Raw genomic sequence first — 18604 nt, 5'->3', positions numbered from 1 at the left:
AGTACCATCCCTATCCTTAGTTTAGCACAAGATGGCCCTGGGAACCCTCCAGGGCTGAAGATAGAGCTGGAGGCAAGGCAAGAATCACACTTAACTGACTTGACTCCAAGTTGATATGTGCTATTTCTTTTCTATTTGCCCAACACTCCAATCTCTTCCTTTAGCTCCTTCAACACTTTCCTTTTCTAAGATGCACCATGAGAATTTGGAAAATTTAAAGCAAAGATAATAACATGCATGATGTCATCCTTTTGATGTTTCAAGTCCACACTTCCTGGGCTTAAGGGCTTTTCCTCAACTTACATGTTACCAATATACTCATTGAAATTCAGTTATGAGTTCAGCCAGCTACTTTATCATGTTATACAAACAAGGCTTCTTCTAAATGGAAAATTTCAAACATATACAAGTAGAGAGCATGTATAATGAACTCCTGTATACCATCATTCACCTCAACAATGGTCCACCCATGGCCAATCTTGTTTCACCTATACCCCAATCCTCTCCCACCCTGTATTGGTTTGAGGCAAATCCAAAATACCAAATCATTTCATTGGTAGATATTTCAGTATGTATCTCTAAAAGATGGCTCTGATACTTTAACTACAATAGCATTACCATCCACTCAATGTTCAAACATCCTTAATTATCTCATAAATGGTCATTGTGGTAGAGGGTCTCTAAGAGGATACACAATGGGCAATTGGTATTCCTGCCTTAAGTGTGAGAAGACCCAATAACTTGCTTCTAAGGAACATACTACAATATAAACGACAGGATGTCACCTCCCCGATAAGGCTGCAAGGAAAAAAATCTATGGCTTCCATCTTTATTGCTAGTGTTGTCTTCAAAGGTGTCTGACCTCTGTGGTTTAATGCTTTGGTTTAATGCTTTGCTGTCACTATCTTGAATTTAACACTTGGTTTAATGCTTTGCTGTCACTATCTTGAATTTCTGAATAAGTTTTGCACTAGGGGCCCTGCATTTCCATTTTGTCTTGGGCCCCACACTTGCAGATGGTCTCACCAGATACCAAGTTGTGAAGATGCTCAAGCATCTTCATCTATGCGGAGGAACTCAGGCCTGTCAGTAAACGTGAGAGTGAGCTTGTAAGTGGATCTTCTGAGTTCTGTCCACAGCCACATGAGTGAGCGTGGAAACGGTCCTCCAGCCTCAGTGGGGCCTTAAAATGACTAATAGCTTGATTGTAGCCCTATGAGAGACCTCCAGCCAGAGGTAGGGTGGGTTTTGAGGCAATCTTTAGCAAATTATTATTTGCTTTCATATTTCACAGTCTGTTAAATCAAGATCCAAATATGGCCCCAATCGAAATATCTCAAGTCCATTATAATTTACAGGCTCACACTTTTTTTTTCCCCTTAAGCATGGTTATATAGTTTGCAGGAGACAGAAAACACGCTCAGATGAGCTTATGCAAAATAGGAAATTTAAAAGGGTACAAAGAGTAGCTGGACGTCATCAGAGACTGGGACCAAAAGGGCATCAGGACCCAAGGCAGCTATTTCCCCCATTTTTTTTCTTTGCTCCAGGGTTGAACAGTGTCATGTCTTTGTTTCCAATTCGAGGCTATTATGAGTAGTAGTGTTCTGAATATTCTTGTACCTGTCTCCCAGTACACAGAGGTACAAGTTCCTTGAGATTATAAACCCTTAATTATAACTTCTGGGGCATTTACTAGATAATGCCAAACTGTTTTCCAAATGGTTGTGCAATTTATATTCCCGCCAGCAATATACGGGAGCGCCTGTTGTTCACATCTGTGCTGGCACGTCATACTGTCAGATTTTTAATTTTAGGGTGTATGGTGGTAACTCATTTTAATTTCAATTTCTACTTCATCAATTACTTGTAATTTTGAGCATTCTTATATAGTTGTTTTGATTTTTTAAGGAGTCTTATCTTTATTATAAATAAAATCTTTGTAGTGTTTATGTATTACAAATATTCTCCCCCATTCTGTGATTTTCTTTCTCTTTTGTTCTTTCTTTCTTCTTCCTTTCCCTCTCCTTTTTTGTTATGCTAAGGAGTGAACCCAAGACTTCATACACGCTCGGTGTTCTACTACTGTGCTATGTCCCCAGCTCTATGATTTGCTTTTCAATCTTTATAGAGGCTTAGAATAGACAAGTTCTTAAATTTTACTTAATTCAATTTGTCAGTCTTTTTCTTTGGTCCTTTCCTTTTGCTTTTTGTGTCTCATTTCTACCTTAAGATTGTGATGGTGGACTGTGAAGGAATACAATTTCCTCCATTATTAAAAAAAAAAAAAATCTTTATTTTTTACCTTTCACAGTTAAGTCTTTAAACCACCAGGAGTTGACATTTGTGTATGGTGTGAGATAGGGATATAATGTTTTTTCCTATATTAGTATCCAACTTTTCACATAATTTATCATTAAAAAGCCATCTCTGTAGTGACATATGATATCAATCATGTGATTCATCTCAGCAGCTCCGGAGGCTGAGGCAGGAGGATGGCGAGTTCAAAGCCAGCCTCAGCAAAAGCGAGGTATTAAGCAACTCAGTGAGACCCTGTCTCTAAACAAAATACAAAATAGGGCTGGGGATGTGGCTCAGTGGTTGAGTGCCCCTGAGTTCAATCCTCAGTACTCCTACAAAATAAATAAATAAATCATATGATTCATATATGTGTCACTCTCTTTTCTATTCCATTGGCCTAGTTGTTGATTCATGCAATACTACAGTCTTAATTACATTTTTTTTTTTCTTTTGGTAATTAGTAGGGAAATAGTTTTGGTAACTAATTCTTTTTTTTTTTTTTAGAGAGAGAATGTTTTAATATTTATTTTTTTAGTTTTCAGCGGACACAACATCTTTTTTTTTTTTTAAAGAGAGAGTGAGAGAGAGAGAGAGAGAGAGAGCAAGTTTTTTTTTTTTTTTTTTTTTTTTTAATATTTATTTATTTTTTTTTAGTTCTCGGCGGACACAACATCTTTGTTCGAATGTGGTGCTGAGGATCGAATCTGGGCCGCACGCATGCCAGGCGAGCGCGCTACCGCTTGAGCCATATCCCCAGCCCACAACATCTTTATTTTATTTTTATGTGGTGCTGAGGATCGAACCCAGCGCCGCGCTCATGCCAGGCAAGCGCGTTACCGCTTGATCCACATCCCCAGCCCCTACTAATTCACTTTTTATTGTGAAATGTAATGTACTTATAGAAAGTGTATTAAAATAGACGTATTCAGCAATAAAAAGGAACAAATCAAGCTGGTTGTGGTGGCACATCCCCATAATCCTAGCTACTCAAGAAGCTAAGGCAGGAGTACCTCATGTTTGAGGCCAGCTTCAGACACTAATTGAGACCCTGTCTCAAAATAAAAATATAAAGGGCTGGGATTTTAAACATTATTTGCCTAGTTTGTGCAGGGTCCTGGATTTGATGCCCAGGAGGGGGGGGGGGAAGCAAACAAATGCAAATATTGATATATACAACAATTTGCATGAATATCAAAGGCATAATACTAAATTAAGCTAGCCTTCAAAAGTTGCATACTGTATGGTTTTATTTATATGGTATTCTCAAAGAGACAGAACCATGGTGATGGTGAACACAGCAGTTGTTAACAGGGGTCAGGGGAGTAGGAGACTAAAAAGGGAAGGCACAGAAGAGATGTTGGGGTGATGGAACGACTCTGTATCCAGGTTGTGGTGGTGGTTTCACAGATTTGTACATGTATTGAAATTCACAGAACTATATACCAAAAGGAAAATAAATTTACTGTACGATAATTTATAAATAAACAAATATTTTAAAAGGCATTTCATTTTCCCCCAATTAACATCCCTATGCCAGAGTTGAATTTCAGCCACCACTTGACCTTTTGTTTGGTCTCTTTTGTGTTTTGCACAATCTGTGCAATTACAAGTTTCAGCCCTGCTGGTCGGCCCTAGAATAACAGAGAAATGAGGATGTTTAATCACTATGTAGGAGATTGGGGGTGACGCTCAGAGGTAGAATGCTTTCCTAGCATGCATGAGGCTCTGGGTTCAATCTCCAGTATGAAAAAAAAAAAGACTATATGAGAACAGAGAACTTCTGTGAGTCTTGTCTCCGGACAAATTTGGTCTTGGGTTAACTTTCTTTTTAATTTTTAATATTTTATTTTATTTTTTTAGTTTTCGGAGGACACAACATCTTTGTTTGTATGTGGTGCTGAGGATCGAACCCGGGGCACACACATGCCAGGCGAGCGCGCTACCGCTTGAGCCACATCCCCAGCCCTTGGGTTAACTTTCTATTGTTTCCCTGGAGACGTGATAACAGAATGTCAGCTGTGCTACCAGCCATGGTAAACATGAGCTCAATTAGTGCACTCCATCTGGACCTCAAGGACTGTGAATGAAAGATAAATATCCAGTGGGAAGCCCTAGCTTTGGTCTTCTCTAGACATAGAGTCTCTTATATCTTGGAGTGTCCCTTCTAGGACCTTGGAAGAGATTTGTTAAAAAAGTTGTTGGTTCCTATTTGGGAAACAAGGTTTCTAAAGCCCAGAGGGCTCCCACTTCTATCTGTGTGACTTTGTCTTACATCTGAACTGCCAGTTGAGTGTGGCCTCTGGGATGCTGTGTCTGCTGGAGAGATGCTGGCAAATGTTTCTTAGTAAAAACCAATGCCAAGTGCGATCTATTGTAATTGAGAGTATGAAAGCATTAGTTAAGCAAAAGGTGACCAAAAGTGGGTGTTATAAATATTCTGAAAAGTGTTCAAGCTAATTGTAAGCTAATTTAAGACTTTTGGAACCATCCTGGAGAGGTTAGAAATCTGGCAGTTGAAGGGAACATGTGATATTCACACTTCTTCCCTAGCACTAGTAATTGTTTACTCTGAAAGCAGAAAAGTTTCCATAGTCTGTCTTTGGGTGAAAAGGCTTTGAATTGTCCTTACCTTCAGGAATTTGCACAATGCCAACACTTAAACCAGCAAGTAAATCTCCAAGAAGCCAATCCTTAAATCGGTACAAACATGTCCATTCGAGGAAGGGAAAGATCATATACATACATCTTAGAAACCTGTGCCATGAGCAGCTGTGAGAAAGAAGAACAGAGACTTGATTACCTTCTCCAAAGAGTATGCCCACGGAGTCAAGAAAGGCACAGGGCACCACCCGTGCTTCCAGATAGCAGAGTTTCACATCAGCTCTATTGACATTTTCTTTAATACTTTTAGTTGTATATGGACACAATACCTTTATTTTGTTTACTTATCATTATGTGGTGCTGAGGATTGAAACGAGTGCCTCACACAAGCTAGGCAAGTGCTCTACCATTGAGCTATGACTTCAGCCCTCTAGTGACATTTTAACCCATCAGACTGCCCATGCATTGCAGGATGTCTAGCAGCATCCCTGGCCTCTAGCCACTAGATGTCAGTAATCCTTCCTCCCCCAGCTGTGACAATCCAAATATCTCCAGACATTACCAAATCACCTGGACAGTCAGGGCTATGTAAATGTCAAGAACTAAAATTCATACATATTTGTACAATTATTTCTGTTTTAGTTTGTAAAGATTAAACATACCCATTTCTAATAGAAAAATGAATTGCTGTTGCTTTCCTCATGATAGGGACAGTTCTTCAAGATGTGATGGGGGGGGGCAGTTAACACATTCATATCATTCCCATATACTAAAGTTTTTACCAAACATGAACTCTGTCTGGCATTGATCTGTGATATGTAGAAATTTATGGAAAATATAGAATATGGAATTCGGTGCCTAAGGAGTTAGCTATGTAAAGAAAGAACTTTATAGCCAGGCACTATGGCACAAGCCTGTAATCCTTAGTGACTTGGAAGGCTGAGGCAGGAGGGTCTTAAGTACTTAGTAAGATCCTATCTTAAAAAATTAAAGGAGTTGGGAATGTCACTCAGTAGTGGAGTGTCCCTGGGTTCAACCCTCAGTTTAAAAAAAAAGGATACATATGTGTGTGTGTGTGTGTGTAAAATATATGTACAAATGTATGATATATATATATATATATATACACACACATACATACATATATGTATATGTATATATATACGTAGTGTGTATATGTATGTGTATGTATGTATGTGTGTGTGTGTGTGTGTGTGTATATATATATATATTATCCTTTAACCCAATGAACTCAACCAGAAGCAATTTTGTTCCCCGGAGTATGTCTGCCAATATTTGGCAGTATATCTTATTCTCATAATTGCCATAAAATAGGTAGAGGCCAGGGATATGGCTAAAAATCCTAAAATGGACAGGACATCTCTCCAAAGAAAGAGCTTTCCGGTACAGAATGTCAAAGTTAAAAGCTGAGTGTGGTTGATATGCCTGTAGTCCCAGCTACTTGGGAGGCTGAGGCAGGGGGTCATTTGAGCTCATAATTTACCACCAGCCTGGGAAACTTAGAGCTCATCTCAAAACAAAAGCAAAATGTCAATGTTGCTGAGATTGAATAAACCTGGTTTAACCTTTAGACTACATCTAAATGAGCAGAATCACCACTAGTCAATGAATCAATCAAACCAATTTGGTTTTAAATTGCCTTTTGCTTTTTATATTTTAGCATGAGTTGTAAGCCAAGAATACGGAGATTTTTTTTTTCCACTTGAGAGCTGTGCTAGATAGTTGGGATTTATTATAACAACAAATATAACTGTAGTGTGCTCAGAAAAGAAGTCATTTCACATGTTTTATCTTTCAACTGTAAGCTTAACTATCTCTAAGGTATGTAAGGCCAAATAAGTATAAATGACTTTGCTAAGGTCAAGGTAGTAAATGGGAGCAGAGCTGGGGCTAGAAGCCAGGTCTTCTGGTTCCCTAGCCAGTGTTCTATTCACTCTTGTGACCTCCACAGTACCTCCTGACAGCTGTGAAATTCTGCTCAGGAACAAGTACATTGGTTTGGAAGGAACATCACATTGCTATTCTTCTGAGATTGGTGTGTTTGAGGCAGGTGCACAAAGAGTGTTCTCTTTAATTATGAGTCTTTTTGGGGGAGAGGAGAGTATGGCACTGGAACAGTTTGTTCCTTCACAAAGTCCAGTCATCCCTCCTTGCCACGTGCCACTTGGCTCAAGACCAGCTACTCTGTGCAGAGTCATCAAAGTTCTTTGGCATGGTGAAAAATAAAATTGACATGGAGTGATGAGGATCTACGAATGAATGGAATCAGAGAGGCAGTTAGAGGAATAGAAACTGAACCTAATGGGGGAAAGGGAGAAGTATATATTTAGACGTGATTTGGATCTCAGTTAAGGCATCTTAAGAGTGAGGAATGCGGGCTGGGGTTGTAGCTCAGTGGCAGAGCACTTGCCTAGCATGTGTGAGGCCCTGGGTTTGATCCTCAGCACCACATAAAGATAAATAAATAAAATAAAGGTACTGTATCCACCTAAACTATAAAAAAATTAAATAAAAATAGTGAGGAATGATAAGAGTTGATGTGAAAGTACAGGAGGGGTTTTTGACATGAAAGGGAGTATTTGCAGTTGCTAAGAGGAAAGAGATAAGAACTTTTCTGCAAAAATGAAGAGATGGAATTAAAAGATTATTTTATTTACTAAAAAAAACCCACTTATCTAGGCATGTTACAAATATTTACTCTTCAAATCCTTATAATCATGCCCACTTTACATTTGGACGCAAGACATAGTAGGGTTGACTACCTTACCTAAGGTCACATAGCTGGAAAGCAGTAGAATAGAATTTAAAACTATGCAGCCTGGATTCAGAATATTGCTCTTTTTAATTACTGATTCTTAGGCTTTTGAAGGTTTCTGATTTTCTTTACAATTTTTTTATTATTGCATTAAAATTATACATAATGAGGGGATTCTTTGTTACATCAGAATGGTGCTCTTAACCACTAAGCTGTGCTATCTTTCTGGTTAAAATTCAGAAATGGAGGGAATTATGTTCCGGAAGTAATAGATATATAAAGAAGAATAATGAAATAAAAAAGATACATAAATAGGGCACAGTGGCACATGCTTGTAATTCTAGTGACTCAGGAGGCTAAAGTAGGAGGATACTGGCAAGTTTGAGGCCAGCCTGAGCAACCTAGCAATACCCTGTCTCAAAATGAAAAAGTAAAATGAGCCGGGATGTTGTGATATTGCTTGGTGGTTGAGTGCCCCTGGGTTCAATCCCTAGTACATACATACACACAAAAAAATAAAAAATTTAAAAATTAAAAAAAAAATAGAAACAGGAGATGAGAACAGAACAACTATAAAAGCCCAAAGGCAGATGGGTTGAATTTAAGTGTCCAGATGGCAAGGCTGGGACAGTGCAGAGAATTTAGGTTGAAATTTCTTTAGTGATACTCATAAGAGGGTAAAGTTAGGAAAGACATATCATTTTGCAGAGAGAAACACAATGTGGAAAAATGCTCTTTTTGACACATATCCTGGAGCCAAAGAAATCAAAGTGGTGACATAGAATTGGAAAGGGACATTTCACTTGTAAAAAGCAAGATATGGACAAAGAAATGTGCCTCAGGGAGGAAATGAAATAGGGCTGTGTGGAGTACTTCCTCCCTGCCCAACACATGCCAATTGTGGGTGATAAACCAGAGATGAGAGGGACTAATAAATACAGAGTGGGGGTGAGGACAACTTAAGTAATTAGGGTCATTATCATGACAGAGGTCACAAAGGATTTTTCTTTTTTAGTTTTAGATGGACATAATACCTGTATTTTAAATGAAATAAATAAAAGTTCATCTTTATGCGGTGCTGAGGATTGATCCCAGGGCTTCACATGTACTAGGGGAGTGCTCTACCACTGACCACAACCTCAGCCCCGACAAAAGATTCTTGACCTTAAGTTTATGGACCACCACAGGTGTCTGTAGACAGATTTTGGAGGTATAGGTGAACTTAAATAGGAAAACATTTTTTTTTGCCAACCTCTGAATGAAAAATAGAATTTCCTTCAATTATGGATATTGATAACAAACCACAATAGAATCAGCAGAACTTGACTTTGTCACAAGTAGAAATTACAGATATTTTCATATTATAATTGCTACAGGTATCCCAAATTATTATTTACATTCATCATCACTTTAAAAATATGGTGGATATGAGACCCACATTATTAACACAATTTAGAGATTTTTCATATTTTGGTAATTACATTTTATTATAACCATTTTCTTTATAATCCTGTTTATTTTATATAATAAACAATTATCAACTGTAATCCCAGTGGCTTGGGAGGCTGAGACAGAAGGATCACAAGTTCAAAGCCAACCTCAGCAATGGTGAGGCACTAAGCAACTCAGTGAGACCTGTCTCTAAATAAAATACCAAATAGGACTGGGAATGTGGCTCAGTAGTTGAGTGCCTCTGAGTTCAATCCCTGATACAAAAATATATATATATATATATATATATATATATATATATATATATATATATATATATATATATATATTGGCCAAGACCCTTCAGTGGAAAAAGAACAAATCTCTTCAACAAATTGTGGTTGAAAAATGTAATATTCACATGCAAAAGGATGAAGTTGGACTTTTTACACTATATACAAAAATGAACTCAGAATGGATCTTAGACTGAAATTTAAGGGCTAAAACTATAAAATGCTTAAAAGAAAGCATAGAGGAGAAAATACATTTTTTGAATTTGATGATCATGTATTAAATATGACACCAAAAGTCCAGGCAACAAAATAATAAATAGATAAATTGAATTTCATTAAACTAAAAACTTATGCATCAGGACAGTATTAATAGAGTGAAAAGACAACCTATAGAATGGGAGAAAATACTTAGAAGTCATATATCTGATAAGAGTATGTTTAAAGAACTTCTACAATTCAACAACAACAATAAAAACAAACAGTCCAATTTTTAAAAGGGCAAAGGAAATGAACAGACATTTGTCCAAAGAAGATTCATGAATGACCAATAAGCACACGAAAAGTTGCTCATCATCTTTAGTCATCAGGAAAGTGCAAAATAAAAACAAGAAACCACATGAGATATCACCTCATACCTACAGTGAGAATTAAAAAAAAAAAAAGGAAAATGATCAATGTTGGAGAGGAAGTGGATGATGCAGGTGCTATGGAAAACAGTTTTCCAGCTCCTATAAAAATTAATGTAAAGTTAGGCTATGACTCAACAATTCTACTCGTAGGTATATACCTAAAAGAATTGAAAACAGGGATTCAAACAGATCTCCTATGCCAATGTTCTAGCAACATTACTTACAACAGCCAAAGATGGAAACAACCTAAGTGTCCATTATGAAATGAATGGATAAGCAAAATGTGTATAAATGCAAGGGATTATTATTCAGCTATAAAAAGAAATCACATACTGATAGATGCTATAACATGGATGAACCTTGAAAACATTATGCTTTTTTTGTCTGGGTTATTTCACAAAAAACACAAATACTGTATGATGCTACTTAAACCAAACATCTAGATTAGGCAGATTTGCAAAGAAGGAGAGTGGAAGAGAGGTTACCAGGAGCTGGGGGGAAGGAAAAATGGGGAATTATTGCTTAATGAGTATTAATGAGTACAGAGTTTCTATATGAGGTGATAAAAGTGTTTTGCAAATAAATAGTGGCGATAGTTGTATAACATTGTGAATGTCAATAATTCTGCTGAATTGTATACTTAAAAATGGTCAATGTAACCTATTTGATGTTATGTATATTTTACTACAATTTTAGAAAAATGTAAAAAAAATATTTTTAAAAATAGCTTTATCAGATTGCTAAAAGGGTCACAGCACAGAAGTAGGTTGAGAGCTCCTGCATAGTGGAGCCTAGCTAGTCACAGTGAGTATCAGAGGTGGGAAGGGGCTCTGTGTTGATGACCAAGAGCATTGGTGCTATGAAGCTGGGTGGGTCTCATTCAGCTGTTATTAGTTGAGTCCACCACAGCTGCCTTACTTTTTGTGAGGAGACTGGTAGTGGTGATTAAATGAACAATGTATTTATTAAACATCATCCATAGATATTGTGGGGACACCCAAAGTATTTATGGGTGTGGTTTGTTCCCATACGTTCACGTGAAGGGAGCTTGGTCCCTGGTGTGGTGGTGCTGGGGAGGTGGTAAAACCTTCAAGGGGTGGGGCCTTCCTTAGACTGTTGGTGCACCATCATCATGAATGGATTAATGCTGACTCGTGGGAATTCTTGCTCTCATGGGTTTAGATTAGTACCATGAAAGCAAGTTGCTACGAACTTTACTTATAGCTGTAAATCTGGCTGCTCCTCTCTGGTTGCATCATTCCTGAATGCATGGGAAAACCACTTCTCTGCCATGTTGTGATGCCATCAAGCAGTCTTTACCAGGACATCTGCATCATGCTGTTTGAACCCTCCAGTTACCAGAATTGGGAACTAAACAAACCTCTTTGTAAGTTTCTCAGCCTCAGGTATTTTGTTATAGTAACAGAAAATGGGTTAAGGCAATGACCCAAAAGTTTACAATCAAGAAAATGCTACAAGTCAAATCACACACACTCATACACACACACACAAAAAAAAAACTGAAGAAAAATTACACAATAAACTGCAGGGTTCTGATCACAGGGATTCAGGAGAAGGAAGAGAGAAGTAGGATGCAAAGGAGTCAGGATAGGTTTCCATCTTGCCCAGCTCGGCCTGAGTAGAACAATTGGACACACATACCTGCATTGAACATTATGTGTGAAGGTGGTGATATTGATGTCCATGGTCCCGGAAGAAGAGACCCTCCTTTTGTGTTCCTGTTGAAAATTCTCCTCATTGTACACTTCTCGCTTAACATCATACAAAAAAGAATTTTGAGAGGAGTACTTATAGCTGTAAATCTGGCTGCTCCTCTCTGGTTGCGTTATTCCTGAATGCATGGAAAAAGAACAAAGAAAAAAATCATTAAAAAAAAATCTAGACCCTCAGCACATGTTTAAGGAAATAAAATTTCCACAGAGATATTTTACACTTGCATAGCAGTTTTACTAAACTCTTTCTCAATGTCATACAGTTTTATACTTGAAACCACCCTATCATGAATGTAAGAGTGTATTATTCTCATTTTCCAAATGGAGAAAACAAAGGCTCATAGGTTTAAACAGTTTGGTCACTTAAGAATTAGAACCAGGACTAGAATCCACATGTCCTGCTGGGAATCATGGTTTCCTTTATATTCAATTGTGTTTCTATGTGGCAGGAAAGTGATTAAGAAGAAAAGTCAGCAGTAATCACCAATATTCACAGAAAATGCTAAGGATTATGTGCTCATGATAATGTCTTCGAATTCTTTCCCTATCTAAAGAGAGTGCTTGACAGTTCCTGCTTGAACATTTGTCTATTTGTTCTTTTGCCTGTTTCCCCCATAAAAGGCTAAGGCCAGGAGGCAGGAGGACTTTGTTAATGATAGTATCCCCAGGACCCAGGACAGTGCCTTACATTTAGCAGGCCCTCAGTGAATATCTCTTGCCTGACTGTCAGCTCTGCAGTTGATAGCATTAAGGTGTGCAGAAAAGGCAGCGCAGAAGATGTCAGGAGACAGAGGTACTAATCCTGGCTTATTTTCTAGCTAGCTGTATAATTGAGGGCAAGTTTCTTAGAAACTGAATTTCAGTTTCCCCATCCAAAAAACAACACGCTAAGGGCAGCACGCTAAGGGCATCTTCACTGTGCTCATCCTCATCATCAGCCCTGGCAGTGTCTGTGGGGAATTTATTACATGCCAGGCATTGCACTGGCACTCTTTTCATGAGTTATTCCATTAAATCCCCACAATAATCTTAATACTAGCCACCCCCTGCCCCCGGGTTTTACAAGGGGTGAAACTGGGGTTTGAGGAAAGCTAAGTAATTGGCCCACAATTGTATATTGCATTTTACCCTCAAATCATTGGTTAGCAGCAGCATGCTGATTAACACCCAGGAACTAAAGATCACAAATTCACTAAAGCAGTGAGAAGGTGGCTGAAGAACGCAGAAGAGGATGAGAGAGGAACTTAACAATGTATCACTTAAGAGAATTAGAATCTCATGATTTTGATAAAAAAAATAAAAAGAGGTAGAACTGTGTGTTAAAATGTAAATAAGGGTTTTCTTTCTTTCTTTCCCCTGCTCACAGGAATATTGGCCCAATCTTTCTTAGTTTCTCCATGTAATTTTCCAAATAAACTTGTTACTATAGTTTACTTGTTCCTGGAAGCCTAAGGAACCTGCTAAGAATATTGAGATTATAAAAATTGCTTTCCTAGGTCAGATCCAAAATCTAGAATTTCATTTTGTTCTGTACGTGGCACCAAGACCCTGTTGGTATGAAACCGGCAATGTATGACATTGGGGCGTGGCAGGGACAGTGGCAACTGGTGAAGGCAGCAGCTGGCTTAGCTCCAGCAATTGTTGTCATGGGTCTTGGTGGGTCCAGTGAGTCCAGAGCTGGTCTTTTCCAGAAGAAGCCATAATTCCAAACTTTTATGTGAAATCATCTGACTTGTAAATGTTATCCATTACTTTACGTGTGTGTGTGTGTGTGTGTGTGTGTGTGTGTGTGTTGCTGGGGATTGAACCCAGGGCTTCGTACATGCTAGGTAAGTGCTCTGTCACTGAGCTACATCCTTCAGTCCTATATTACATATTTTTTTAAAACACAGTGCGCATCTGACAAAGCATCTCGCCAAGCTAGATGTGGTCTGGGGACCAACAGTGTAGAAAAATATTCTCATATCCTTTCATTATAAATTATAGTTTATCTCCCAGGAATTCTTGTAATATCCTTTTGAAGCAGAAATATTTATATTTTCTTATTGTACCCGTTAGATTATGATATCTTATTAATTTGCTATGGAAAGTAGAATTTCATTTTATTGCTTTCAGTGTACATTGTTTATATAACAAGAGGTGGCTCCCATCTATCAAACTAGGATTTGGTGGGCTCATCTGCTTTTATGTTCATAATTTTATAAATTGCTATTATATCCACTCACTGGTTTCAAACTCAAGAATGCTACTTCCCCCATGGTCAAGTAACCTAGTGCTCCACTAACATTTGTTGAATACTAGTGCTTTGGGGATACAAAAGAACAGACTTTAAAGTTAGGAGAATAAAAATACAAAAATATAGTGCTGAGAGAGTTTAGAGGTAGAAAAAATAGAAATTAGCACTTCCTGCTGGCCTGCCCTATACCAATATCTTCCAAAGGGTAGGTGTCTTTTCTTGGTAATAATTATATTTATTTTTCTGATGAGTTTAGTCAGTTCCTTAGAATCACAGAACAATTAAAGAGCAAAACAATAATTTGAGCCCAGTCTTTCTCATTCCAAAATAAATGCCACATCCTAATACCATATAACCTCCTATAGAACGGTATTAAGAATCCCAGCATGGGGGGATGGGTAAGATACTACCTCTCATGGAGGAAATACCTCTTAATTAAGTTCTATCTTAATTGAGAGCAGGGAAGAGGAACAGGTATTTTAGGGAAAGAACAGGTTAAAATTGGAGGCAATAAAAGGCAAGTAATTGAACAGATTGGGTTCAAGTCAGTGTTAAATTTAAGAAAGTATGTTGAAAAATTTTCTCAGAGGATCCTGAATGCTGGGTTGAACCTAGATTTGTTAGCTATTTAAAGTCTTGGAGCAAGAGCAATAATATGCATGGAGATATATACTTGGAGAAGACTGATTGGGTCAGTGACATGGTCTGGAGCTGTGTTGTCCAGCATGCTAGCCACTGCCTATACATGGCTATTTAAATTAAACTTAATTAAAATTTTTTAAAAATCTACTCCTCAGGGGCTGGGATTGTGGCTCAGCGGTAGAGTTCTTGCCTAGCATGGGCAGGGCCCGGGTTCAATCCTCAGCACCACATAAAAAAATAAAGGCACTGTGTTATGTCCATCTACACCTAAAAAATAAACATAAAAAAAAATCAACTCCTCAGCTGCACTAGCAACTTGACAGCCACATGTGCTTGACAGCTGCATGTGGCTAGTGGCTTCCATATTGAATAGTACAGATAAGAAACTATTCATTAAGGGCTGGGGTTGTGGCTCAGTGGTAGAGAGCTTGCCTTGCACACATGAGTCTCTGGGTTCAATCCTCAGCACCATGTAAAAATAAACAAATAAATAAAAAATAAAGATTTTTTTAAAAAGAAACAAAACATATTCATTATTACAGAAAGCACTGTTGGGCAGTGCTGGGGATAGGAGGGCTGAGGCAAAAATACTAATTGGAGATTGGTATTAAATTTTTAAAAATAAGCATTTGTAATTCCCTCAGCAACAATCTTTTGCCTGTAACCACCTAAGTTTTTTGGGGGAATGAACTGGAAATTTAGAAAAGGCATAAGCAAAGAGCTTTCATTACCATTAGTACCCTTCAGTAACTTTGTCTAGTGGCTGGAAATGGATAATTGTTCAAGGTGACAATCAAGCCACTGACCACGGGACAGATAAATACTGGACGATTTCTTTAAGTAGATGCGGTGAGTGTAATATCAGCGGGTGTGGGAGAGAGACTTGCTGAGATGGGGCTGTTGGAGAAAGTTTCATAGAGGGCCACAGATGCATAAACGGGATTTGAGGGTAAGAGAAGGGGCAAGGGGGTGGGGAATTGGGGAACAAAATGAACAAAAGCAGTGAGATCTGAAAGGACGAGGAGAGCCTGGGCTTAAGGCCAGAGGAGATGGATGCGGTAGTCGGTGAAGCGCGGGCAGCGGGCCAGTTCAGTGGCTTTTGACAACAGACAGGCGATTGTGAAAGGACCCGTCTCTTGTCATTGCCATTCCACACGGCGTTTCAAAGGAGAGACAGTACCTGAGCGATAAGCCCCCAGGGGCGACGGTCGTTCATTCATTGCACAAATATTGAGGGCCCGCGACGTGCCTGCTCTGCTTGTGACCGACTCAGCCCTGTCCCTGGGACCCGCGCCGCGGTCTCGTCCTCACAACCTGCAGCCCTCAGCTCCCTGGCTTCTCCAGGCAGCCGTTCACCTGATGCCCCGGAGGGGGCGGAGTGCAGACGCTGGGATCTCACAGGGCTCCGGCCGTTCCCGAGCCGTTGCCCCCGAACCCGCAGGCGTTCCGGACGGGCGGGGGACAAGAGTGGGGCGAGAAAGAGGAGCATGGCAGCTGGTGGAGAGAGGGGTATTTGGATGCTCTCCCCATACCCTGCTCTCCCCGTAGCAGGCCGCAGGAGCCCCTCGGAACCCTCTCTGGCTTGGACCTAGTTCTTTCTAGAAATAGCTAAGAGAACATTATAAGGTACCATACCTTCACCCACTATCATAAACTTATGCCTACATTAAGTTTGTTAACATTGAACATTGTAAATGCTGTACGTTAACATTTTAACAAGCTTAACAGGAAAAGGTTTATAGTAGTGGGTGTAGGTATAGGGTTATAATATCTCGCCTATTCATCTATATCTATATCTATATTTGTCTATCTGACACTAGGGATTGAGCCCAGGAGTGCTAAGCCACCACCCCCCAGACCTTTTTTATGTTTTTTTTTTTTAATTTTGAGACCGGGTCTGGCTAAGTTGCTTAGGGTCTCTCTAAATTGCTGAGGCTGACCTTGAACTTGCGATCCTCTTGCCTCAGCTTCCCCAGCTGCTGGAATTACAAGCATGAGCCACCATGCCGGGCTCACATTTATATTCTTGACAAACGACATTATTAGTTGAAAACGGAGCAGAAATTTCCTTGCAGAAGCTAAAATTAAGGTCTAAGAAAGGCCAACTGGTGTGCCTAAATGTGACACCGCCAGAAGACCACCCCTTCCCCTGTTCTGAGAGGTATGAATTAGATCTTTAAAAATCCCCTTCATTGGACGGCTATTCAGGGCAGAGTCACTTTCAAACCTTCAGAGCAACTCTATTTTAAAATGCATCTAAAAGAGGGTTGGCAGAGATTTTCCTGAATCATAACCACCTGGATGTATATAATAAAAGTGCGTATTCTTGATGCCTACTTCTGACATACCCAGTTAAACTTCCGATGGATCCTGGGAATCTGCTTTTAAAAAACAAACTGTGCATGTAAAAGTTTAAGAACTACTAGGAGAGTTTGGATGGAAAACCTTAACTTTGATGAAGGACTAATAATTGCCTTTTGAACGGATTTCGACAGAGTTCCATATAGTAAGCCATATGTCCTTGAACAGACCGCGATGCAATAGCCTTTCTGGACGAAACCTGCATATTTATGCAAGAATTTCTTAGAAATAGCAGGCTCTGCGCATCAGGTGCTCGTCTGCTGGTGACTACTGCTTTCCGCCACCGAGCCAGGGATTTCCCCGCCGACCACGGTGAGGCGCACGCGGCTTATGTTCCCGGGTCCGCCTTTGGAGCCCCGAAGAACAGTTCCAGGGAGTTCCTGCCTCTGGTCACCAGCTGTTGCTCTCTTATCGCGAGAATTGCTCCTCCTAGTCTTTCCTCCGAGGAACCCCCTCCCATTGGCAGGTTCCATATTGGGTAAAATCTCGGCTCGCGGAGAGTCCCGGGATCTGTTCTCGCGAGAAAACGGCGAGAGGCTCCAGTTCGCTGGCTCTGGAACTGCGACCACTGGAGCCTGAGCGGCCGCTGCAGCTGGAACGGGTGACCAGTCGCGCAACTCGCCGTCGGCCTAGTCCGGGAGCTGGTGCAGCGAGACTGCAACAGGCGCAGCTTTGAGCCTCAGAGCGTGCTCCTGCCCTTAGTTGGGCTTGCCTGGGTATCTGAGGCGCATCCAGCCGCTGCAGCTGACAGGGGCCGCGCGCGGGCGCGCGGGAGTCTGCGGGGTCTCGAGCCACACCTGCGCGGGCGGCCAGCGCCGGGTCCCCGCCCGCTCGGGCGGGCAACGAGGGCCGGGGAGAGGGTGCGGGTGCAGGCGGGGGCCCAGCAGGGCCACCTCCTCACCCCGCGGCCGCCGCTGGAAAATGTCTCAAGAGAGGCCCACGTTCTATCGGCAGGAGCTGAACAAGACAATCTGGGAGGTGCCTGAGCGTTATCAGAACCTGTCCCCGGTGGGCTCCGGTGCCTATGGCTCCGTGTGGTGAGTGTCGCTGGGCTTGGGGCCGAGGAGAACCGGGTGGTCTCTCATGCCCGAGGGCCAGGCCTGTCCCCATGGCTCAGCGTGCGCCAAGCGGCAGGAATTTTCCTGGGGGGAGGGCATTGCTGCTCCTGGAGTCCTGTCTGTCCTGCACCCCTCACCCTGCACACGCAGGTAGGGGGTTAGCCGCGTGTGCAGGACGCAGGTCCCCTGTGGGCGGTGGTGGTGCTGCTGGAACTCGGCCCTGGCTCACACCCTGTGCATTCTCTTCTCGGGGGGTTGCAACTCCCAGGGCTGGCACCTGGGGAAGGCCTATTCTCCCCGGGGGTTCTCCTGCCAGGGTCGAGCTGAAGGACCCTGTCCCGGGTTGTGCCCACCTGGGGCGTCAGAGCCTGTCCCCGGAGCAGACGGACCTAGCGAGCTGCCTGGAGACGCCAAAGAGCAAAGCCCGACCCGGGGACTGCGGTCATTTGAACAAAACTGGCGAGGAAAGGCTCTCTGGGCTTTTCTGTAAGCCTCTGTCGAAATCCCGTTTTGAGTAGCGTCGTTTTTGAATTCGCACTTGCA

At 40.9% G+C, this 18604-nt stretch overlaps 2 protein-coding genes across 3 annotated transcripts in view; one reads left to right on the top strand and one right to left on the bottom strand.

The window, feature by feature from the left end:
- Slc26a8 (solute carrier family 26 member 8) overlaps positions 1-15862 on the bottom strand; it is a 67468-nt gene extending 51606 nt beyond the window's left edge. The window contains exons 1-3 of the mRNA XM_027943556.2: positions 15823-15862; positions 11694-11883; positions 4931-5070 (exon numbers count right to left, since the gene is read on the bottom strand). Coding sequence (XP_027799357.2) covers positions 4931-5070; positions 11694-11883; positions 15823-15862 — 370 coding nt within the window. The remainder of the gene's footprint in view (positions 1-4930; positions 5071-11693; positions 11884-15822) is intronic.
- Positions 15863-17510: 1648 nt separating this feature from the next.
- Positions 17511-18604, top strand: part of Mapk14 (mitogen-activated protein kinase 14) — a 70841-nt gene continuing 69747 nt past the window's right edge. Inside the window, exon 1 of one of the 2 annotated variants that reach the window (XM_027943757.2) lies at positions 17511-18040. In XM_027943757.2, the coding sequence (XP_027799558.1) occupies positions 17925-18040 (116 nt within the window). In that variant the 5' untranslated portion in view covers positions 17511-17924. The remainder of the gene's footprint in view (positions 18041-18604) is intronic. The other variant, XM_027943756.3, reaches the window with a different exon arrangement.

This window comes from Marmota flaviventris, chromosome 6 (assembly GCF_047511675.1).
Source record: "Marmota flaviventris isolate mMarFla1 chromosome 6, mMarFla1.hap1, whole genome shotgun sequence".
Lineage (NCBI taxonomy): Eukaryota > Metazoa > Chordata > Mammalia > Rodentia > Sciuridae > Marmota > Marmota flaviventris.
Note: the sequence above shows the minus strand (reverse complement) of the source record. Positions and strands in the feature narration are given on the sequence as shown.